We start from the raw sequence: 25,977 nt of genomic DNA on the forward strand, positions 1-25,977 counted from the left end.
GCTGAATGATAAGAAATGATAGTACAAGAACATGATGCATGATCGGAGGCCAGCGTAAGTGGGAATCATGACTGCACTGACCATGCTGCATGGCCTTTATTCGTTACCAAAAGCACTAACTAAAATAGACTTTACTAACCTTCACAAAACATTATATAAAACATGGGTCACTTTTGCACAAAATGAAACCTTTTATATTCCACTCAGAGTAGCTTTAGGACAAGCACAGCATACTACCAGGAATGCCCCCCGCCCCCTTCGCTGCAATATTCCACTGAAGAGCCAGTCCAGTTCTCGATGGCTACTGCAGCTTAAAATGGCACTGAAAGCATGTAGGCTTTCCTATGTGTGTGATCATACCTTTGTTAGCTTTAAAACATGGGCACTAAATATGGCTCAATATTCTGAAACCCATGATGAACACAAATCAGTGTGTTGTTAGTGCAACGTGACCGTTTTGCTCAACCATAGCAAAAGGCAAAGATGGGAAAAATTCATTGGTGGTTAGGTTAAACTCCGGAGTTTCAGATGTCCACCTCTGTCATGAGGCACCTTGTAGCTAGGTGAAATACAGAAATATCCCAATAGTGCCGAACTCCTGCAGTTCGAAAGGTCACAGTGGCCATCACAAGCATGGTTGTCTGTACGTCTTCACTTGAGAAAAATTTGAAAATCATTAGGAGACAGCAGTAGATCTAGTCATAAAGAGGGCACGAAGCAGTAGACATCGTGAAAGCACAAGTGCCACACTATCTCAGGAAAAAAAAAAATAATCAACCAGATATGCAAAATCTTGGTATCGTGAGGATAAATGACTAAACATAGCTTGAAGGCATCAAATAATTGTACAATTAAAACTGTGGTATAGGCTTCACATATTTAAAAAATTTTAATGTAGGCGCCAGATGAACTGACTTGGTATCTATTCTAAGCATCAAGACCCAGGCCTAATACCTCATTCTTTGCACTTAGTTTCCTTGGTAACAGTAGCTTGACCACAATGACTTTCATATACATAAGACTTCATGCATGCTGTTGTACATACAGACCTAGCACACTGCCTTGTGTGTTTGCAAAACTAAGTGTTAGTACTAAATATAGCATGGCCAATTACAAGTAGGGAGGAAAAAAAGAAAACACAAGCTTACATGACATGGGAAATGCCCGCACAAGCTCAAACTCAAATACTGGTGTTTGACGTTCCTTACAGCCCAAGCTGCAACTTCCTTTGTGATGGTTACCATAACAGGATTTTGGATTTGAAGCCACAAGACTGCTTCTTGCACACCAAAATTTCAGCACTTGGCTGTGACCAATGCATGCAACCACTCTACATTGCCAGCCATGTGGTGGTGAGCACGGTGATCTTTTACCTACCAGTCAGTGCAGACATTAAAAGCCATGCCTCACATGGCCTTAGTTCGTTGCCTGCCATGTGGCAGTATGCAAAGTGGAATTGGTCTGGCAATGCTCTAAGGAGGAGATTGAGAACTGATCAAGCAATCTAGCAATAATAATGGACCTCGTGCCTAGCAGCACAATACAACAGCGGCCCAGATGGGTCCCGAAATTTGCTCTCAAATATTGATGTAAATGCACATATACAATGCAACGTCAAAGCAACTGTGAAAATCAAAGCTGGGGTTACCTTGTACGAGGGACAAGATCCACAATGTTTGACAGCCAGAACACTTCCAGAAGATTTCCAGGAAGGCCTTGACATGCCAGACATATTTTTGGGTGGTGCGCACAGTTTCAAGGTACCAATTGTTTAAAAGAATGGACTGCTGATTGGCAGTATCGCACATCCACTTCAGCTAAAGTCTTCCTCTCATGCTTATGGCATAGATTTCAGTGTTGTTGCCTCTGCTCTTCTAAAGGAAAAGAAAAGAAAAGCACAATCTACTCACCAGAGTCGGAGCTCTCGCTACTGGAACTTCCCTTTTTTCCACTGTGCTTGTGCTTCCTCTTCTTGGACTTCTTCTTGTCCTTGCTCCGTTTCTTCTTCTCAGCCCTCGGGTCCTGTTTCTTGGCCATCTTGTTTAGTTTCCTGTTTGATAAATGGGATTGCTGCTCAGACAAGGCCAGTAAAGAGAAAAAGGATGTGTTGTTTAAGATGTAAATAGTCGAGTGTTTCATTACATCCCATGAGGCAAGGTAAAATAAAACATGCCCTTGCCAAAAAAAATGCATAATAAAACTCGTATGTTGACACTTGGGTGGTCCGCGTGGGTTCCACGTTTGGCATGTTGATGAAAACTAATGGTGGCAGCTTACAAATATGAAAATGATGCTGTAGGCATACGCAGATGTCAGGTGCATTGCCTCATGTCCAATTTATCTTTTTGCTGACTACATGTGAAGGAAGTCAGCTGACATGCCCGTAGACACTCTTCAGTGGCAATTACTCATGCCAAAGCCCAGTTGGTATTGATATAATCTCTACCGGGTGAGGTGGGCCTTCACTGCAGGAATCAGGAAACGACGACGAAGCTGGGCATAGTCAAGATGAAGAGTAGAAGGGTCGTATTCACTTCACTGGTGCATGGATGCGACTCTCATCCGAGTCTCGAGCGGCCTTATTAACAAATGGGCCAGCACAGCCTTAAATAACCACAGGCGGTCCTGTCGTCGTTGCCGTCTTCCTCCAGAGCCTGTCTTTCCCTTTTGCCCATCCTTGGTGTCAGCTCGGGTAAAAACATTCGGTTTCTGCTTCTATCCTTTTGTCAGCTTGGGTAAAAGCGAGACGTCTTGACGTTTGGTTTCTGCTCCTATCCTTCTGTGTCAGCTAGAATAAAAGCGAGACGTCGTCTTGACGTTTGCTTTCTGCTTCTATCCTTTTGTGTCAGCTCGTGGAGAACGAGGTGGCATCGATTCGGAGAAGACGCCAATTATGTTCACATGGGGAGGCCCGTTTGAATGCTTCTCACACTTGACAGGTCAATCTTAGCAGTCCGTCCGCCACCACAAGGGGTCTCAAAGGGGCTGCAGTATCCGAGCACCTCAGAGACCAGTAGGCCCCGTGCTTCTTGCTTCGTTCCGCCGACCGTTCCAAGGCCCGCCTGATGAAAACCTTCTGGAAATAAACCACGACCAGCCCAAGGCACAACAAATAGTGAGCACCCAACCAACTATGAGAACTGCCAAGTTCACATGTTTTTCACATAACCCTATCAGAGTCGTACCTGCAGCCCTCGTTTGAGATTCCTGGAAACTAACAAAGGAGAAAACCAGATTTCAGTGCGTACTTCAACCAGCCTAATGCCTAACATTCTTGTATTTACATTTTCCGAGAAAGCCACGTTTGTTGAGAGATTGAGAATGCATTGAAACCCAGCAACAGTGTTAATCATCAATTCAAAATGGACAAACAAAATGTCCTCGAAGAAAAGCAAGCAAAGAACAAAAGGGGACCTTTACAACAAACAAGCAACGCACGGATGCGCCTTATCTGACAATTATCAACGCTTAATGCGCACTCGACTGGATCGTTCTCTGAAAGATTTCGGGCCTCGCCAAAGGCATGAAAGGGTGCCAATCATATGCCGCCCTCTGTCGTCGTCTGCCACTTTGTGTGCCCGCGGCTTGCTTTTTTGTCCCCGAAAATGAAGCCATAAACGCAGGAGGAATTGCCAACCTCCTTTTTCCCTCATTCTTGAGGGACATTCTACTGCTGTGACAGTCTGACTGGTCCTGTTCGCACACATATATCTCCGCCCGGTTGAACCTTTCGGCCCCCTACTCGCAGGGATGCGTTCTGATTTGTTGTTACATGATGCCTTCGTATTCTCACTCGCCACAACGAGCCTTTTGAAGTTCTGTGTGATAGCCTGTTCGCTTGTCTTATGGGCTGCGGTGTGGCGACTTTCTCTATTCTCTGCCGAGCCGACTACTTGGTTCGCTTGCTCTTGCGCTGTTTAACCAATTTTTGCCATGCCAGGCGGTCGCCTGATGCACCTCTGAAGTTCCTGAGCATTGGTTTCCTGCCCTGCTGGACCGCCCTGGCATTCTCCTCTCCTTCTAGCAATTCTGGAATGTTGCCCAAGTGTGAGACAGTTTTTTAGAGCATCCTTTAAGCTTTTGGGACTGTTTAAACTGGTTTTGTCTCCGCAAGGAACATCCTCCGGGATAGTCCTTGTTTCTACTTTCGCGACATAATCGCTCTCTTCTTCTGTCATGATTCCTTCAACCACCTTCAGTAAGTCCGAAGAGTTTTCTGAATGTGTGAGTGCCAAATTAGTCTCTAATTCCTCTGCTAGCCCTTGCTGCAGTATTCCTACTGACCCGGATGCCTCTTTGCTAGTGCCTTTTTCACTGATTTCACTAGCTATGGGATATGCTTCTTGAGCATCTATGTCGTGAGGCATATTTTTGGCTTCGTTGCAGTTATTTATTTCTGCTGCGATCTCTCGAGCATTGGAACGCGTGAGAGCTTGGACCATAGGGTTGCTGAAACTCAGCCCCTATTTTTTCAACATCATTTATGAGTGATCTGAAAATAAGTAGGGATAGTGTTTCAACAGATTTGGCGATACTGCTGCTTCAGTCAGCAATAGTCCAAACGGCTCTTCAATGTTTACGCTGGCTATGGGCAGGCAAACACTTTTCTTCCCGACTACCTGCTGGATCCGCGCATATTCCCCTGTGAAATTCTCAGGTTTCACAAACGCCGGGTGGACAATGTCATTTGTTGCAGCGGAGTCCCTCAGTACATTACTTGGCATTCCATTCAATACTAGGTCGCGAAGATAGGGTTCTAAAATCCCCAAGTTTGTCATCGTCGTCTTTCACGAAAGAAAAAACAATTCTAGGCTTCCTACAGCCGATCACAAGGTGTCCAGCTCCTGGCAACGGAAACAGACGACCGGTTTTCTAGCCTCAAACGCTTTTTTTGTTTTTCTTTTGTCTTTTACTATTACTTTCTCCTGAATAATCAGGCTGCATGTCTTTTGTCCCTCCTCCAGTCTTTTTGTGGTGAATGGGGCGCCTGTTTTCCTCTTTACTGAATTTAGTGAATGGCTTGATATGCGTTTTCTCACATTTGCGACGTGCTGCGAATTCATCTGCTAGCACTGCAGCACATTCCAAGCCCTTTTTGCCTGACCTATCTTGAATCCAGAGGTGGATCTCTTCGCTCAAGGGCTCATAGAACTGCTTCTAAGCAGATTAACTCAACGACCTTGTCGTGACAACTGAACGTGTCTTCCCCTTTTAGCCACTCAATTAAATTGGCTTTCAGCTTGTAAATGAAATCTTGAAAAGATTTGCCCTGTGTTCTAGCTGCCTCATGAAAATGACAGAAAGCCTCCGCTGAGAGCTGATACTTCCTTAGCAACGCAGCTTTGGCTTCTCGATAGTCATCTGCATCGTCTCTCGTCACCCTTGCAATTATTTCGGTTGCTTCGTCAAGAATGGTCAGAATCTGTTGTTACCAACTCTCTAGTGCCAACCCGTTTTTCTCGCAGGTTCGTTCAAAAGTAATGAGAAATAATCCCATGTCATCGTTTACCTTGTACGATGGCATGAGATCCCTTATTTCTACTCTTGCTTCACCTGAACGTCTTTCATTGATTGAGATGTTATTTGCCATTTGCATGGCCAGATCCCACTGTAATTCTAGTTTTCTTAGCTTTAGTTCACAATCTCTCTCTTCTTCTCATTCCTTTATTTCTGCAGCTTCCCTTTGATCAGCTCTTTGCTTTTCCTCTGCAGCGTTTTGTTCAGCTTTCTGCCTTTCCTCAGCTTTTTGCCTTTCCTCTGAAGCTCTTTGTTCAGCTTTCTCAGCTCTTTGCCTTTCTTCTGCAGCTTTTTTGTTCAGCTTTCTCAGCTTGTCTCTCTATCTCTTCCCAAGTTTCTGATATTTGGTCCTCAAGAGCCCCGCATTTCTCAATTGCCTCAATAAGCTGTGGCTTTCTCTGACTTTTCCCACCCTCAATTCCCAGCTCTTCACAAATTAATAACAACTCTGGCTTTCTCTATTTGCTTAAATCCATGGTCAATCCTGAACGAGGACTTTCTTACTCTACTGTGACGTGTGGAAGCTTTCAACAGGAGCCTGCATGCACAGAAACTAATTTGCAGTTTTAGAAAGCACACGAGCTAAAACTTGGCAAATTCTCAAAGAAAGTCAAGCGCTCACCATTTTACTGAAGCCAGGACGAAGGGTGGAGCATCCCATTGGTGCCTACCAGTTGATATAATCTCGACAGGGTGAGGTGGGCCTTCACTGCAGGAATCAGACAACAACGACGAAGCCGGGCATAGTGAGGATGAAGACTAGTAGAAAAAATTGTATTCACTTCATTGGTACATGGATCTGACGCTCATCTGAGTCTCGAGCGGTATTATTAACATGTGGGCCAGCACGGCCTTAAGTAACCACAGGCGGTCCTGTCGTCGTCGCCATCTTCCTCCGGAGCCCGTCTTTCCCTTTTGCCCATCCTTGTTGTCAGCTCCAGTAAAAGGGGCGACGTCGTCTTGACCTTTGTTTTCTGCTTCTATCCTTTTTTGTCAGCTCGGTTAAAAGCGGGGCATCGTCTTGAAGTTTGGTTTCTGCTTCCATCCTTTTGTGTCAGCTCGGGTAAAAGTGAGACATTGTTTTGACGTTTGGTTTCTACTTATATCCTTTTCTGTCAGCTAGTGGAGAACGAGGTGGCGTCGATTCGGAGAAGAGGGCAATTATGTTGACGTGGGGAGGCCCGTTTGAATGCTTCTCACACCTGACAGGTCGATCATAATAGTATGATGATAATGTGACGATTTTTCACTATGTTAGAAAAAGCCCCCAGGGATAGTGAGCCATCTTGCAACATCATTTTCATGTTGCTTGACGTGTCCTTGAAGTTCCCAGACTCACTGACATATGCAACTATAGGTGTCAAAAGTCTTTGGTCAAATTCTTGAACATGTAAAAAAAAAAAAAAATAACAGAGTGCCTGAATTTCTTTATTTTTTAAAATTTTGGCCAGCTGCATGTGTTTACCTATAGGCAGTCAAAAGTCACAGGAAGGGCTCCTTCAACAAATGTTTGCTGCAGCTGTTCAAAGTCCCTCTATGCCATTGAAAACCAGTTCCTTATGGACTGCACAGATTGATTCAATGTCTAATGTTCGTTTAAATATGCATTCAGACTCAAATGTACCATATAAATTGGAATATAGGTCGGCCTGAAATATAGGCCAGCCCAAATATTTATTCTTATTTACATATAAACAGCACAAGTCTCATTCATCGAAACTATCTACTTTCATTGGATGATGGCTGCTTCTTGCTCTCTGCTTCCCACAGAACACCGTCATCAGTTCCGTCAAGGGCATTGATGATCCAGCACTTTTTCAATACGCCAAACTAGCACTGAGGATTCATGTTGCCGTGGGCTTCAGCAAACTCCAGAACTTTCACTCTGAAGGCCGCTGAAAATTGCCGATGCATTCCGCTACTCCTCTTGAATGAAACACCTCGGAATACAAAGTCCACACCGGCCACATAACAACACAGAAATGGCGACAGAACACGACACTGCGACAAACAGTGGTTACAATGCGATTGGATGTGGATATGGCTGTGGCTATGCATTGTGGGAATGGTGCGGTCCCTCAGTCCACGTCAGCAGGCCTCAGTCCTGGCCGGCTGCGCCCAAGAGCACTCAGCCAAACCTCGAACCACCGCTCACTAGTCACTTTTTCCTCCGCTTCTTCGACTGCTGGCTCCACTGCCGTAGTTCCGATGCAGGAGTTTCCAGCATTCACAAATGTGCACCCCACTGGTTGCCAGATGACTTACAATGTGCTTAAGGGGGGACATGGATCAGACCAAAAAATCAAGGAAAAATAACTTTTTTGAAAACATTATTTTTGGATTCCACAGTGTCTGATGCATTATAACAGAAATTTTCACGCATCTTGGACCAATATGTTGATCGTAATGGCGTTTTATATTGCGACGGCGAGCTGTATTTTTATGGATGAATGCGCAAAAAAGGATCTTTTTCCGTGACGCGCAGTTGCCGTTCCAAGTTCCTGAGTGCAACCATCTTGGTCTTGTTTGAAAGAGCAACTCTTCTCGTTTAGTTTTTTGCCACTGCTACTCTGTGCGCTGAATGGCTATGAAGAAAAAGCCTGCGAAAAAGTAGTTCCAATGCACAATTCCATTGGTCGACTGAGGCATGTGACCAAAATAACGCCATGCCATTGGCGGATTTTCACCGTCGTCTGCTCGGGCGTGCGAAACTGGGCATGAAACAATGTTGAATTAAGTTTTCTAAAGGCATAAATTTGGTGAACAGAAAGAGAAAAGAGGAGTTTTAAACTTTCGAAAGTGCGCAGTAGCTTTGGAAGATGCCGGCGATGGTTTGCAACCCATGCCGAGCACCGCCGGAGTCTCCCCCCAAGACTGCGAAGTGCTTTTGGCAGCGGCCAGTGCTCATGTGGCCTTCCACAGGTTTTTAAAATGATCAGCTTCAAAATTTTTTTAGATTTACATTTACATTTGCTCTAATTACTGATACTGTGAACACAGAACTTCAGTGGGCTGTAAAATTACAATTGTTCAATTTCGAATCTGTTTCCAGCATTCCTATCTTTATGCACCCTAGTGTCCAACCATATGTTGCATGCAACTTTCCCTTTAGCAGGTAAATTTTAATTGTTTGAGCAAACAAGAGAAGGTAATCATTAATGATATCAGCAACTACTATGTATATGCAAAATATAATTAGATATTTAAAATAAACACAAAACACTGAATGAGCATATGCAGTTTTAGCAGATTTGATCGAGAAATAACAAAGTTATCTCAGCAACTTGTGTTCCTCCTTAAGGCCACTATATAAAATGACGAGCAACTTCAGCTGGTTTTCTTCCAGGGAAAAATCTAGGCATATATTCTGGTTTACACGGCATACAATTTTTGAACATAAACTGGGGAGTATAGGAAGGTTTCTATGGTGCCATGATATCCAAGTGTCACACAAGTTTTAATCAAACACTTGAATATTGACTAAGAGAAACTGCAATGAAATCCAGAATGGTATATCACAAAGTATGAATCACAAAGTGCCTTACAGCAGGAGTTTTTTCTTTTGCTTGGTGCTCAGAGACTTCAAAAATGCCACCTCCAGGTCATCGGCATCTTCGTCATCACTTGGGACAAGCAGCTGCCATGAGAAATGGGGGAAGAAAAAAAACAGAATGGCAACTTATATAAAATGCAGCAGAGAAACACTCATGCATATAAACAGACACACAGGCAAATGAAGGCTTGTTGCTACTTAGCATATAGTATATAGAAAGCACTTAATCTATTACTGGCTGAGGAGCAAAACAATGTAGCTAATCTAGGTACCATACTGGCAGTCTTCTAAGGGTTGGCTTTTATTGTTATTTAGTATAAATGCTCTTGGCTCTCTCTCTCTATCAGACTCACTAAAATTCTTAGCCTTCTGATTACAACACGAAAGTGTTTTTGTAACAAGGCTAACAAAATAGTAGCCTTCTTGTAGTAGCAGTAGTAGTACAGTCAAACCTTGTTATAATGAAACAGGATATAAAGAAATAATGGATATAATGAAGTAATGGATATAACAGAGTAATTCTGGCTCCCCCTTCAACTTCACTATAATGAGGTTTTACTGTAGTAGTGTCGCCATCATTCTCACTTCTTCAATGTATACCACAAAATCATTCAATAGAAAACCACTAAATATCCTAATGTCCTATCCACTGGTCAGCTTGTCTTGCTAAAGTTTCAAAAGCCTACAACCTTCTAGTTTCTGTAGCTTATTTCGATATAACGGCTCGTCCGCTCTTAAGGGGAACAGCTCATTGCATTCAAGCATTCACATAGGCTTCAATTTGTAATGGAAGTTAAATATTGAGCTGTGTTGTGCATCTACATGCTTGAAATTGCAAGGTAACGTTTACCGAAAGTAAATATTTAGAACACTGGAAAATAAGAGAAAAGTTAAAAAACAAGTGGAGCGGTAGCACAGCTTTCAACTTCCTGAATGAGCTCCCTGCAATGTCATATATTAAAATGGCAAGTGTCTAGTCACTAGACCAGTACGCTGTATGCACGCTCCTCTCTAGCAGGTGTACAAACGGGCAGTCAGTGTTTTGGTGTAAAAGCTTGAAAACTGCACCAAGTGCATCGATAAAATATGCTCAGGAAATGTTGCCAGGAAACCTGCGCTTCATGAAAACTGACAAATTACCACATACGGCAGCTACAAGCTATCTCTGATGTGCATGGGTAAGCTGCAGGAGTCTGTGGTCGGCTGTGCTTTTGTTAAGGTGGTAGATATCTCAATGTGGGCAGAGAAATTTATATTGTTATATTTATATATTGTTATATGTTGCGGCTGAGCACGGCCGTGCAGGCCCTGTCTTGAAAGCGACCTGCAATGGGTACACAGGCAAGGTGTGCCAAGCGCTGATAGCTTCGTGTGTACTGTGTTCCCGCCGCTTAGTTCAAGCTGAAGCGAGAGGCAGCACGAAGGTCAAGCCACCCGCTATTGCTGCCGCTGTTCTTCACGCCAGCATTTTGGCAGCATCTGCAGTCATTGACTGCGACATATTTATGTTTGCCTGTGTGTGCATGTCACCATGCTCGTTAATTTAGTTAGTAGAAGAATGTTTACAAGTTTATACGGCCGATAAAACTACTGTCCTTACTTCGTATAGCTGCCTAATAATTTGCTATCGTAATCAATGCTTTGCTTTTTGGGCAAAACTGCAACTTTTTTTTTTTTTTTGGCAACAAAATGGCGTAGGTGATAGCTTGGGACATTAAAGCATAGCTGAACCTCAATACAGTGAAACCCTGTTGACACCTTTCTCCCTGCTGTTGCATTTTTCCGGTTGCTACATCGCTTCTTCACGGTCATGACCTAAATTACCAATGACTTCCTTTGTGTTATGGTCTCATTTGATATGTCGTCATTTTGTAATGCTTCTGCATATTATGTTGTGTTTGAACACAGAATTCACATAAATTTAGCGGTGTAGAAGGAAATTTGCTCTCACATGATGCAACAAGCAATCGGTACTTGGCAGCAAGCGTGTGGTACGTTACAACAAGCTAGCGAAGTTTGCAAAAGGCAACCTAAGTTAAACAAGTCAGGCACTGCATAAGCATAGGGAGAAAATGAGCACAGAGTAGTTGGAAAAGCACCTGAAATGTTTACACCACTTAAAACCTACCAGGAACCACACTTACTGGAGCTAATCCACCAAGTGCAGGGTTACATTCGCTGTGGCATAATTGCAGTCTCTTCAATCAGCTTTGCCACAATAAAGCTGTGTTATGCAGTGAAGCGTATCAAGAGTGGCAAGAGGCCACTGCCACAGAATATCACAGGTCTCTCTTAATTATACACACATGCACATGCCATCCCCGGTCTGAGCATGAGCTGCCGAGACATGTAATAACTGTGCTGGGAGCCATTCAGAGCCGTTTCTGAAGTTGCTGTGGTGATTTGCGTCCTTTCTCACTGTTACATTTTCCCAGCTATTATGTCTTTTTTTTTTTTTTTGCAGCCCCTTGGAAAACGTATCAATAGGATTCTACTCTATAATGAACACAGATATAGAATTATTTGGTAAAACTAAGTAAATCTAAAAGGTACCTGGCTGATATCAGCGTGTAATGAATGTGTGCTTATAGTGTATATCGGTTACTATAATGAAGGTATTCTCGTGTGGGATGGGAGTTTGTTATAATAAGGTTCAATCATAGTTAATTGTTGAAAGGATTTTCCCTACCTTTGTAAATATAACAAAAACTGACACACCTGTACAGAAAAACAGCCCAAGTCTTGCAAAAACCTGATATATCAGCCAAAGCAAAAATTGCTGCTACAGCCCCAGGCTGTAGCAGCAGCCAACTTTAACTGTAACATAACATAGTTATGTTGACGAAAATAAGGTTCGTCTTCAATGGCAGCTTTGCCTTCTTTGACGAGTCACCTCTTACAACAAAACAAACACTCATAAGGTTTTAAAAAAAGAATGACAGTTTAACCAGCCCTTACTCACCTGATTTGCCTGGTTCGCATTGAAGCGGTGTCCCAAAGCATTGGCCTTCAGTTGGAGCCCATCATCCCTCATTTGTTTCATCAATTCCAAAGGGTCCATGCTTACTCCACCTGAACAGAGACAAGGACAACCATTCTGTGATTTTACACCACAAAGTAACAATAAACCCAGCAGAAGTGGGGATGGGACAATGATTCATTTATCTTACAGAGATGCCGGCTATTGTCACAGTCATCCAGACTTGTGCATAACGAATTGCGCATAGTTAATTACTTGTAATCAATTACATTTTGGTAGTGTTGTAATTTAATGATTAATTTGTTTACTTAGTAACACTTACTGTAATTCAACTACTTTTTCAGTAACAAATCACATGTAACTAGTTACTTTATTGATGAAACAAGCTGTAATAGGCGATGCAGCTTTGATAATCTGAATTTGGCGGGAACTACAGTAGAACGCCAGAGATCGTGCCACACAGCAGCCTCGCAGGTGAGCATGCTTAGACTGGCAAACTCGGGAGCTCAGTATTTGTTACCTCATTTTAAAGCTCCACCATATGGTGGCCAGTGCTGATATGTCTGTCTCGTACACATGTTGGTATGTCTGTCTTGTACATATGTGACTGGTGCTGATACGTCTCGATAACGATGGCCATTTAGGACGTTAAGCCAGGAAATCGCATAAAAACAGTTTTTTTTCCAGCTTTTGACTGGCCCAAATGGGAACATCTTCTCCAAGTCCCAGCAACAATCAAGTGCTGCGCTTCACAGAGTACCAAGATGCTGAGTAATGACAATCTTGTGCGCAAGATATCTGTACAACACCACCCTGCCACCCAGCATGCACATCAAGCGAGTTTTCAGTGTCGCTGCTGATGCCTTCACAAAAACGAGCGAATAAGACCAACAAAATTTTTAAAAAGCAATTGTTAGTGAACGTAAGCAATGTGTGAAGGAATGCAGAGAATGCAGTGAAAATACCAGGCCAGCTTGTTCTGTTTACTGTATTTGTGGAATGTTAAAATGGTTCGAAATGAAGTAACAAATAAGTAGTAGGTTACATTAAGTAATTCCTCAAATACTTTTGTGGGGCAATAATTGGTAACAGTAATCAATTACATTTTCCAATGAAGTAATTGTAATCAGTTACTTTTTTTCTGCAATGCATACAAGTCTGTAGTAATCACATCAGCATCTATCAAACACTTTTCAGCAACAATATGTTACATGAAAGCTGATGTTCCTTCTCCTGCTATATAATTGTTTATTGAGTAAACTCGCCCTTGATGAAATGAATGCAAGAATATTTTCTATCCCTCCCATTTGAGATTTCCCAGTAAACACCCACAAGCTCGATGGCAGCTTTGAGTGTGACAAGAGTCAAGTGTGCACTCAAAGTTTGTCAGATGATGCTAGCATTATTTACAATGGTAGACATGCTAATGGATGGATCTGGTACGACACCCCAGGGCAACACAGAAGGCTATGAGAAATGCCATTGTGGAAGGGTCCAGATTAATTTCGAACCCCGTGGAGCTCTTTGTTGTGAACCCAGAGAAGGGTACGTGAGTGTACTTGCATTCAAGCCCTGCAGGAAGGTGGCTACTGTTCTCGGGAATTGAACTTACAACCTCGTACTCGTCATAAGAATGGAATAACCCCCAAGCCGTTGCAGCATGCCCGTTAAAAAACTGCCTATCTTTTTGATGCAAGTGCTCCTGCAGCCGGTCCATCTATGCAAGAACTGCTGTGCACAATGCCAGAAAATATTAAAGACATCTACAAAATAGTGAGTGCACTGGAAATTTTAGCCAACACAAATGTATAAAGTAAAAGAGTACGAGTGCATGCACTAAAATGGAGGTTCTTTGTTCATGTTCTGGCCTAGTTATGCATTCAGTTATATCAACCTTACAAAGTGACTTAATATACACATGCGGTGACAAAAAGGAAAATTTCACCAGACTACACCTTCCACCAATACAACTGCTTCCCAACAACCACTGTTGACCAAAATAGCTGGGAAATAGAAAAAAAAATGAAAGTTGCCTTGAAAGTGGTAATGGGACATTCAGAAAGTTAGACTGCCATATCCAAACAAGACAACCTGACCATTTAACTATCAGGAACTACATCTTAACACAGTTTCCTAGAGCCCATGCTTGCTGCCTCGGCCCAAAAGTAGTTTTAGAAAGAGAAGGAAGGAGTGCTATGCCAGCTTACCAGCCCATTTTGATGAATATTACGGCAAATCACCAGAAGCCTGTTAGCACATGAAATTTTAAACAGAACAAAAACACAATTTCCATGCAGCAGACCTATTCCTCATTTCTGAGTATATGTACGCATCTTTTTTTTTTTTTTTGCAGCAGTAGACCAAGGCCCAATTCTGTATACACAAGGAAGCTATTGTGCGGCGCACAGGCAGCCCTTTTAATAGGATATTGAAGAAAACAAAGGCTTTTAAAGTATTAGTGTTCTGCAAAGTAAAAAAGTTGCATTCTATTATTTGTGTTATATGGCCTTATAAAATAATTCACATCTGAGGATGCTAAACATATAAGTAGCTGGTTACAATAAATGAATTTGTGTAAACTGCGCTGGCACCTGTTAGTAATAATCTTATTTCTGAGTAGACCTAGGATCTTCCCATAGCAGCCCCCTTTTAACATTCAAAGCTTGTTTGAAAAGCACAGCATCACGAAATGGAACTGAATGAACAAAAAGAGAAGTCGGAAGTTAGTGTACTATCTACCTACCAGCTTGAACCCTAGGAAGAAAAGTGATAAGTGTGACTCAGACAACCATAAATCTCACCAAAACATTGCAGTTTCCCAAGCAAGTATGGCATGAACTTTATTTTGTTTGAAATCATGAATATAATTTAGTTTCAGTGGCCACACCAACCAGAAGAGAAGTCCTTATATTAAGGCCAGACTGTGGTTCTGTTCTGTGCAAGTTTCTTGGTGCATCCTTCTTTTTTATTTAATCTATAGGGACATTTAACTCCTCCCCTCCTGACAGGCATCTACATACAAATCAATTTGATAGTTTTTAAACATGTTAAACATTTCCTTTGGAATACTTTTTCTAGCAATGCCATACGGAATCTGAAATGACAAGTGAACTATTGTGCAGATTTTACAATTTTTGTCAGATTGGGAGTCAGGAAAACTAAAACTTCGACTAAAGGTATCGTCAAAACTATCCTCCTGTGCTTCAGTACTTCCTCAATAAAACAAATGTGAAATTCGCGCTTTGGGCAACTTGGCAATATTATTTTTAAATGACAGCAGCAGTGAACACACAGAAGCTTTTGTCGTGTTGTCTAATTTTCTGATCCAATGCCTCACAATCTCTTAAATGATGTCTCAAACAACAGTGGATGCTCACGAGTGCATGTTATTTTGATAATTGTGTTCAACTAATATCAAGTGCAATATTATTTTCTCACAATGGGTTGTTTTTATCCACCAGTGTTAAGGCTTATTAACAGCAATCCTTCCCATTGTGTGAGGTTTTCACTCGCACACAGTTGGTTTCAGACCAAACTTAGACCAAAGTTTGACTAGAAGCCTAATTGCTTACGTTTTGAACACCGCCTGTGCAAGCACCCTTATTCATTACTGTAAAATATTTTGCAACACTCCATATTACTGTAGAGTACTGTAGAGGAACTGAACAAAGTATGTGGAAGCTCCAGCGCCAGTTGAACGCGCACTAGACCAGCTTGCTTGTACAGAAAAACTGATCGAATGCAAGAATCAAGTATGAGAAGGCTTCTGCATGCTCCCTGACCTGAAAACTATTGCTTCGCTAGCCTAATGAATGCAGTAAAAAGACAAACCAAGTGCCTGCTGCAATAAATAAACATAAATGCTTTGTGCACCATAGAAACTTACCCGTTTTCAGATTTGCGAACCTACTGCTAGCCTGCATAGCATGGGCATCCCTACGGCTATCATTGACGTCAATAAATCTGCATAATTATTCTTCTGCGCGGTCTGACTAACAGAAGTTGGGAACCAAGAGCCAGGTGGATATTTTGCATATTTCAGGTTTTTTACTCTCGGTACTTATATCAAAAATAGCAAATTATTACTTTAAAATTAAAATTAAATGGTGGGGTTTTAGGTGCCAAAACCACAATCTGATTATGAGGCACAATGCTTACATGTGTACAGAAGGAACTTGTGTGGTGAAAACTAATCTGCCGCACTCCACTATAGCATCTCTCATTCCCAATGTGCTGTTTCTGGTCATTAAATATTTCAGAGAAAACAATGCAATGCAGTGAGTAACATGAGCAGACAATGTCCTGCAGATCGCTTATCCTGAACCATGCATGCATGCACGATAATGGTAGCTTTTCCAATTAGCAGGAAGCAAATATTCACATGAGACCTCCAAAAGGTAACATATAGTATGAGCATCCGCCATTCTGATATTCTGGTGCTGATAATTAGATCAGATAGATATGTGCATATTGGTATTCACAGCGCTTTCAAAAATGATCTTTTTTTCAATATGTGAGAGAAAACTAAAATACAGGAGAGATAAATCCAAATAAAATTATAACAAAGAACAAATTAATCTTATTTAAAGATTGTGCAAGTTTTCAGCGCATATAATTACTAACCTACATGCTTACAAACACTTCCAGTGTTACCACAAGTAGATGAGACTACAGTCTGACCCACTTATAACTAATGAAGTGCCAAGAAAATCCCATTGTTATAAGTGGGTTGCACAAAAAAAAAAAATCATTCAAATATTTTATTCAGATAGAAAGAAGCACAGTGGAGCCCACTTATAGCATTACTAGTTTTAGCAATACTCCAATGTAATAATGAGCACCCGTCCTGTCCTGAACTTTCCTGAACTGTCCTGAATAAAATTCTTACTACAATGTTGCCATGGTGCATTATTAGCTATAACAATTAAATATGATACTTTGTGTCCTTGGCCAAAAGAAAAGTAGGCGAAATCTAGGAAATTAAAAAAAAAAAAATATATGTGAGTCGCATTGTTAACCCCAGCTTTGTGCCCTGTGGCACGCCTTAAGTCACCCTTCTCCTATCTCCCTTTCGCTCATTGCAACATCGGCGAGAGGGTGGAAGAGAGATGGGAGAAGGACATGAGGAAGACATGTGCCGTGTGGGGTGTGCGGCACGAAGGAAAATGTGACAAAGCGGCTCCTTATTTTTTCACTTCTTTTTTTTTTATTCAAGGCAATGCAATGAAGGCACGCCAGGCGGGAAGTGTGCGCGGCACAAAGGCGGATGTGACAAAGGGGCTCGCATTTGTTTCTTCTCCAAGAATTTTGCACTCTTTTTCCTTTTGAAGCACACACACACCCCGTAGCCAGATTTAATTGTTATAACTGGTAACTCAGCACGGAGCACTGTAGTAAGCAGTTCGTTTTAATATTGTTAAATTCGACACATTGTTAAAACCGGTGTCATTATTAGTGGGTTTGACTGTATAGTCAGCAGCAGGCCAAGAATGCAGGGACAAATGTCAATCAAAGGGAACATGTATACATACGAGAGAATCAGCTTGTGTAAATAGACCCCCTCCTTCTGCTTACCCTGTGTATTCATTTATGTCCCCAACTTACCCTTCCTCAAACACCACACAGCCCCTTGCAGCTCGCCCTGCTAGGTGAGTTCTTTGAATATCAAATCAAATGTGAATTATAGGTCTGAGAATGAATTGGCTCTTCAATCTATCCAGGTAAATTTCTAAAGTGGCATGCACTAAAGTAAAGAACAGAGGAGGAGAGTGTTGGCAAGAAGGTACTGTGTGCATAAGGTCAGTGAAATCATTCCTCTAATCCCCTTTTACAGCGAAGCTGGGACCCTGTGCCATCATTGCTGGCGCAGGGTCTTCGCTGAAAGGGTCACACGGGCTACCGGGAGAGGAAAAGAAGAGCTCAACAGGGGGAAAAATGTTGGTACGACCCCTTTCCCCCTATGAGAATGCTACCTTCGGGCTGTCTACCAAGTTCAACATCTTCAAATTCCCTTAGTTTTCCAGGTTTTCCCTGAGTGCCTTTGCAAAATTTTCTGTGTGACACAGAACTTTGTTTTATGTTAAGGCGGGCTAACACCATGTGGACCGATGCTGTCTCTCTCTAGTAAGCATTTAAAAAAATAAAAAGACTATTTAATCTAGTTTGAATAGTAAGAAGTAGTGTTTATTTTATTCGAAATAGAAAACTCAAGGGAGGGGTTAGTAAAATGTACAGCAAATAAAATATATTCGAAAAAAATTTATAAAGCCCAATGAAAATCAAGTGGAACATTTTCAAATACAAATAGAAAGAGATGTACACAGAAGCAAATATTTTCAAAAATGAGCTATTTCTATCAACTGATAGCAAGTTCATTGGTATTAGGCCTGAACTCTGTCACAAGTGACTCTCTCTCGGTAGCTGGAAAGCCCACCTCAACTGTCCTGACATACTCTCAGCTCACGCAAAATGCATCAGTGTTGCGTTTCTCTGCTTTAAAGAGTTTATTTTGGTTCGGATGAGGGGCGCCCGCATCTCCGCGTGAAAGCCGCGTGAAAGGCGCACCGAAGCTGTCCTTGCCAGTGCGCACGCTAGAACACGCCAGTCGGCGAGTTCAGGTGGAACTGAACATTCATGCTCTGAACGGTTCAATGTTCTGCGAGATGAAGAATGAAGAAAGCAGTGGAAATGGAATTTGCACCGTGCAGATAAAGTATTGGATGAGACATGTGCAGTCTGCGAGCTACATTTTGAGTCGCGATACATAATTAGAGAACATGTATATAATCAAACACTATGTGCATGTAATTGATGGCAAGGAAACACGTATTCCTCACAGAAGGCCCCTGCTATTGGAAGACCACCATCACCATGATTTTCCCGAACCTGCCCGACGTCTTCCCATGACCACAACCAGCACATAGAGAAGAGCAACTCGCGGTTAACATATTATGCCACTGGTTATGTTGTGGTTATGCCGCACGGAAATGTGTGTTAAAGACTAAGTGTGAAGTTTGCAAGCAAACTTTGACAATGCCAGCCAACGAGGAGTGCTCAGAAGTTGCAGACTTCACACGGCTCAGGGATAAGCGAGGGCTATTGTATCCACGTGGGGCACTGTTTTGCTTTGTTTGAGGGAATGGTCGTTTGGGAATGGTCGTTTGGGAAAGCCTGCTTGGCTTCTGCAGGATGTTCTGCTATGCTTTTGGAAGATGTGCCTGACCAATCTGTTGTACTTATTGCTATAAATAAAGTGGTTGTACATGCTCTGAAAAATGCTTCTTTGTTTCAGCGAATTTACTTATGCTTTGTATCGTAAGGAAATAGTCTTGTAAAGGCGAGCATGCAAGAGTGCCTTAGACAAACCGTCTGAGATTGCGTATCCATAATTACTGAGCGAATTGGTCTCCGAGCCTATGCGAGCGCATGGCAAGTTTACCTTCATGCAGCTACATAATGTGCTACGTCAGTTTAACAACCAAACTAGATGCGGTTAGAGCAAACGGCATGACAAAGGTAACAGGTGTGGGTTTCTCACACCCATGCTCTTGGGACAAAGGAACGATAACACAGTAGTGCAAACAATCACAAGGGCATATATTGCACCTTTCATAGATCAATGCCTGCTAGCCGAGTTGCTATCCACAATACATGCCGATGGGCGCGCGACAAATCTAGGAAGTTTGACTCACCGCGACCGGATAACAAGCGAATATGTTCGCCCCATGCTGGATCCCAACGCCTGGTCGTTCGTGCGTATGGTCACGCGAACGGTGGCGCGTTCGAAGGCGGCCATGCAAGACGGTCTCGCAGAAGCATGGATCGGCGCACGCGCGGGACGTCCGCTGTGCTCGCCGGCCCGCCGCCCAAAAGCCAGCGTGTTCTCCCTTTTAGCGCCCAAGTAACCCCACCTGTAGGCGGCGTTAGCAGCACAACACTCGCAACATCTCTCGTACTGTGCTTCAACCACTCCGACCGCCGCGGGCGCCAGACCACGCGGTGAAGCCGCACTGCAGGAGATGGGAGCTATGCGGGAAAACATGATATCAGGAGACTCGTGAGAGTCACACATCCTTACACAGGTCAACTATGCGTATGATTAGGCTGTGGCAGTGACCTAGGCAATTTAAACTTCCCGTGGAAGCGTAATGATTGTGAGAACAAACTGGGCAGACATTCAACATCATGGCGGGAACAACGTGCGATCTTCCCCAAGCCGTCTGTATTTGTTCGGAGAATCGCACTTTTTTATTCCTACCAAAGTGTCGGGGTACCCTACAGATAACTGCCCAGTCGGCAGCGCAGAAACCGGCAGTCTACTTCGAAATGAAATAACGTCGCCTGCTAGGCAGCCGCCACGTTCCGGAGCTACCGGAGCGAAGCTTCAGGAGGAACTTCTTGCCGCGCCCCCTCTAGGCGGCTACATGCAACACATCAGGCCATGCCCTTCCCTGAGCCCACTACAAAACCTTCTAGTACACTGTAGTACTAGAAGGCTGTGGTCTGTTGAGCATCATTTTACTCACTGATGGCAGTAAAGGGTTGTGATGGCGTCTGCAACGTCACCACTCCTCCGGTTGATGGCGGGAGATTTGAATTTCGAGAAAGGTATTTGGACCCTTCAGATGAAATTTTCTCTTAAAATAAGTATCTTCTTGGCATGAAACAAGCGTTGCGAGGTTTCTGGAATGGTATTTAAGCAGTCCACGTCGACTTAGTATTTGCCTTTAGTGTCCCTTTAATAGCGAACGTCGAAGCAGCTAGGCCTCACGCTGCCGCAGTGGTGGCTATGGCTGCCAGCGGATCTGCGTGCGACAGCACTGGTTCAAGGCGGTGAGATAATCAAAACGGCTGTGTCGGATTTGATTAAAGCCGTTTCAGACCTGCAGTTGCAAAAAAGTGTCTGGAAAACTGAAAAGCGAAGGGTTCTTATGTCTGAAATTTTGGGCGTTCTTATACGTTGACTCCACAGTGTCTATTGACTCTATAGAGTCTACAGTGACTCTATGGTGGTGGTGCCGCGAAGCCGTTCGCATTATTGGGCATGTCCCGAAAATCCGGCATCCGGAAAATCGGTCGCTGACTGTACACTGGCAACACCTCCAGCCGACGAAATAGGGTCAAAGACAATTCGTTACGATTTCGCTCCTCTTTTACTCGAGCCAGCATTAGGGCGACTTTCGTCCCCTTTCAATAAAATGACAGCTAATTTTCCCTGATAGAAGCACAAATTTCCTGAGTTTTCCCAGAGTATTTCCAGACTATTTTATAAACTTGAGAATTCCCGGTTTTCCTGGTTGGTAGACACCCTGTACCGTGTATTTGCGCATCTTATATGGTTGTCACACAGTGCATTTTCGGTGATCGAGCCTGATCGGCATCGACTTTATTGACGATTGATCCTACCCTGCTGCGGAAGAAACAAATGTTATGCGATGGCTTGTGGCCAACGAACAGTGCCCAGCGATTGAAACGCGATGCTAGGAGTTTTGGCAGCCACGTCAATTGTCAAACCATTCCAACCAATTGTTAAAACGATTGAAGCGCCTGCATCTCCAGTGGTGGGCCTTGCACCTAATATAATGAGCTTTGGCTTAGTGGTTCCACACAATCCATCCCACCTACAACTATGGGAAGACCACGAGTAGTGCATACTTCTGAGGAAGAAGCTGCCTACTGCGAGTGCCAGTGAAAGTCGGCTCATGAACGGGCTCGTTGTCGTAGTGCTGACCCTGAGCTGCACGCCAGAGATGCCAAGTTTAAACGGCAGCGCCGGGAGACCAATCCCGAAGGGCACGCCCAAGACGCGGTAACCAATCGGCAGCGCTGAGAGGCTGACCCCGAGCTGCGTGCCCGAGAAGCCGAAGCTCAATGGCAACGCTGACAGGCCGACCCCGAGCTGCGCGCCTGAGACGCGGAAACACACCGGTGGCGTCGGAATGAAGAACCCAACAGATAGCTAGACTGCTTGTGAAGTTTGACTTGCATGGTTTAGCACTCGCTGTAACTAACACAGCTTTGCTGTTCGACCATCTTCATGGATTGGAAGCGGTGGCGATTTTTTTTCAAGTGACCTGTCTTCTTTGTTCCACACTCAGGCTGTTTGTGCATGCAGTTTGTGACCACAGAAAGCTCATTGTTTTTGAACCGCTGAAGCTCCTCCTTATCATGGCAGTTACACTTCTAAAGAAACTATTCCTTGAAGTATAGGGGTACCATAATTTTGCATGTATAACCAACCCACACTAAAAAATTTTGCCTTAAGGTGTGGCTTCACGGCTGCAGAGCATGCACTGCCATGAAGCCATACTTCATGCATACATGAATGAAAACGGTTTTCGAGAAGATCTGAGCGCTGTTTTATGCAGCTATTTCCAGGTGTTAAGCTAGTGGATTTCTTTTTCATTCCAGGCTATTGTAACTGGGGGTGCGGTTTATTCACGGTGATGGGTTACAGACGAAAAAATACATATAAGTGGAATGTGCAACAAATTTTCTTTTTCTGGGGGGCGAGCCTTTCTGCATTCTTGGCTTGTCATCAACTATACTGTGGCTAAAATGAGGCCAGGCAAGAACATGCCTTTCTCTCTTCAAAGGCACACAGTGAAAACTTTGTTGAAGGTACACCTTTCTTTTGCATCACAGCTAGATCTCTGAGACTTCAAGCACTGCATGTGGCATATGACAAGGTTTGACTGAATGACTCAAACTGTTTGAAAGACTTGTGGGGCATTTTGTGGCGCATGATGGTACCCCTGTCAAACACAACATTAAAGACACTGACGTTGCATGTTCTACCTGCTGGAAAATGTTTTCTCTGTGCATTATGTTCCACAAACTACAGCAGAAACTATGCTAACAATGTGCACTCTTTAAAGGGCCCCTCAACAGGTCTCGCCATTTTGAGTTGAAAAGCACAAAGCATACAAGGCGCGATAACAATAGTGTCTGCAAAGTATTAGTGACCTGCGCGCTGCGGAAAGATCTGAAATTTCAAACTGAACGCCTTTTTCCCCTCTCCTCACGACCGCCGCAGTCCAAGCCAGAGGATAACGTACACATGCTAGTACGCCTACGTACACGTGTTTGCGCTGTGACGTCGCTCATAGTGACACATGACCTCGAGAATTATTCAAGGCAACATCTCTTATTTCTATAATCTGTTGCTTGAATAGACGAATTAAAGTTTAGAGAAACAATAAAACGCGCAAACCGAATGTCTGCATGTTTTTGTTTTGCTTCACACCGCAGCAAGAGAGATACTGTATTTACTCGAATATAGGCTCGCCCCGATTATAAGTTGACTGCCGAATGTCCGAAGCCAGAAAAAATTAAAAAGCTTACCTCGAATGTAGGCTGAACCAAAAAGTGAGGGCAGCATTCACAAAATGAAAACAGCATTTATTTAACATGAACATGCCAAGCTTACTCTACATTATCATCGCTGCTAGCCTCGTTGCTATAGCTCAGACCACATGCATGCACGCGGACATGCGCAAGCTTGTGCCCGCACGCCCATGCATGCGCAGGCAGTGCGGCACAGCTTGCATGCATTGAAACACGGCACGATCTTGGTGAACAGCTCCTCCCTGTTATCCCGGTTAACACGCACTTATTTTCTTTATCGCTGTCACCTCCTCATTGCGGCACACGCAAAAAGCGTCTCACGTTGCCCCCCTCCAACGATGGTCCTTTTTCTCGTCGATGCTGAAGTCGGGCCCGGTTTCAACGTTTCACGATACCTCTGTGTCTAGCACAACTTTTAGTTTGAAAGCGGCACTATAGTAGCATCGCCTGTTTGGTGTCCTCACGATAACCCCACACTATGGGCCATGCCACACGCCGATACGACACTGGGCTAAATAGAGGCCGCGATACTGACTTTTCTAGATGATGTTAGCTATAATAATGTACTAGAAATATTTTAGTTCACGATACTAGCTATGCACCATATTTATCATTTTAAATTACAACCCAGCCTGTTTTTTAAAATCTTCGAATCTAAGCCGACCCTGGAGTTCGGCTATGCTTATTTGGAAAAAAAACTTCCGTTTCGTCTGCTTGTTCCCATGTCGTGCAGTCGCACACACCGACAACAAAACTATGTCATGTTCTACCGTGTTCCAAAGAGGGATCATGCTCTGTGATCCGCTTATGTCTGCGTCAGTATTCGTGTACCACCGACTCATACAGCTAGTCAGGTGTCCTGGTGCGCAGCACGACACCGTCAGCAGAAGTGCGCCATGCCACAAGAAAGCGAGGAGAAAAAGAAATGAAGGCGGGGCCTGTGATGTATGCATCATACAACCCTCGAGGTCCAGTATGGGAGAACGCAGGGAAGGAATTTCACTTGCAGAGGTTAAATGGGGCAAGTGGAGAGAGTGTATAGCTTGGCAGTGGATCTTGCCTCCTGAAATCATGGATTCGCGGCACTGAAATATTGCTATCTCGGCTGTTAATGAGCCAATTAAAAAAATTCTTACGGCAGAACGCTCCCTAGAGGACACGTAACAACTTCCAGCATATAACCAAAATTTGCTATAGGGCTTGGCGAGGGGCCCTTTAGACACACTAGAGAAAAAGGATTTTTTCTGTATCAGTAAATTTCTCTTCCACAATACCAGAAACACCAGTCCTGCCACAAGATGATGCTTGGCAAGCCAGAAAAAACAAAACACAAACGATGGGTGGCACTGCCGCCTTGAAGCTCCCGCACCAGCTTACCGTGACATTATGGATCTTGATGCCACCTGCTAGGGCCCAGTTCATGCCTTAGCAGTAAAAATTGACCAAATAGTGTTCTAAAGGAGCCAAGGACTGAATATGGCATGTTTCGCAAACTTTTACAGAGCCAACACAGCCCAAATACAAGAACTACTTTGAAATTTGTGACGTCACACTGACGTTCCAGGACCGAGGTTGCAATACAAACTTGAACAATTGAAACTTTGAAATCAATCTTTCTCCTTTAATAATTGGTCTATTATCATCTAATTATTGATAACAGAGTTTTCAAGCAATACTTTAGCAGTCTAAATTAATTTATTGTTTTACTTTAGTGCCTCTTTAAGTACCTCTGCTTGGCCAGTTTCGTGGGAGAAATAAGAGGACACGAGACACTCACGCGAGTAGGACACTTTTGCACCTTTAAAATCACTTATGGCTGAAATAAAGTAAAAAATGAGAATGAAAATGTAATGTAAAATGAGAAAAAAATGTAAAATGAGCAAGAATGTAATCAGACTTACTTTAAATGATAATTGTTCAGATGCAAGAAATCTGCTGCTTGTTTTCAGTGGTTTGTGGTCACTTTTCTCTTGCCATCATTAAACGACAAACCCCTTACAGCAAGTAAACAAGTGATGTACAAAGACACATATACAAAGGCTTGAAAACATAAATATACTAGATATTAGGAAAAAAATGTTATGCAATCTGGGATTCATTGAAAAATTAAAATGGACTTGATTGCAGTACTGCTGAAGAATTAAAAAAAGACATGCTTTACAGAGTCTGTCCTTCAATGAGCTGAAGAACAAGCAATTAACCATAAGCACGACTAAGCAATTTTGGTTAGAATTTAAAAATAGCAGAAAAGCATGCCAGTTCATGCCAAAAAACATGCCAAAGATTCAGTTTCAACAGAGAAATGTTCGTACCTTAAAAAAATGTGGCATAAGAATAAGAGAAAGGTCATAATTTCGCCTGAAAGGCAAAGCACTGATAGTGTGATAGCGAAGTATTAAAGAACTACACAAAGTAATGTTGGCAGTTTCATCGGCCTTATAAATTGCAGTACGTAGATATTCACTTACTAATCAAATTTACAACCATGGTGTCACATGCAAATTGGCATACACGAACAGGTCTCCCTCAATAACTGCAAACAGTCACTGGCACACCACTAGCATGATGAGGCAAAATGATG

At 43.1% G+C, this 25,977-nt stretch overlaps 1 protein-coding gene across 1 annotated transcript in view; it reads right to left on the reverse strand.

The window, feature by feature from the left end:
• Positions 1 to 25,977, reverse strand: part of LOC142572742 (uncharacterized) — a 51,021-nt gene that overhangs the window by 4,475 nt on the left and 20,569 nt on the right. Inside the window, exons 6-8 of the mRNA XM_075682058.1 lie at positions 12,033 to 12,142; positions 9,063 to 9,154; positions 1,911 to 2,050 (exon numbers count right to left, since the gene is read on the reverse strand). Coding sequence (XP_075538173.1) covers positions 1,911 to 2,050; positions 9,063 to 9,154; positions 12,033 to 12,142 — 342 coding nt within the window. The remainder of the gene's footprint in view (positions 1 to 1,910; positions 2,051 to 9,062; positions 9,155 to 12,032; positions 12,143 to 25,977) is intronic.

This window comes from Dermacentor variabilis, chromosome 2 (assembly GCF_050947875.1).
Source record: "Dermacentor variabilis isolate Ectoservices chromosome 2, ASM5094787v1, whole genome shotgun sequence".
In the NCBI taxonomy this organism is placed as follows: Eukaryota; Metazoa; Arthropoda; class Arachnida; order Ixodida; family Ixodidae; genus Dermacentor; species Dermacentor variabilis.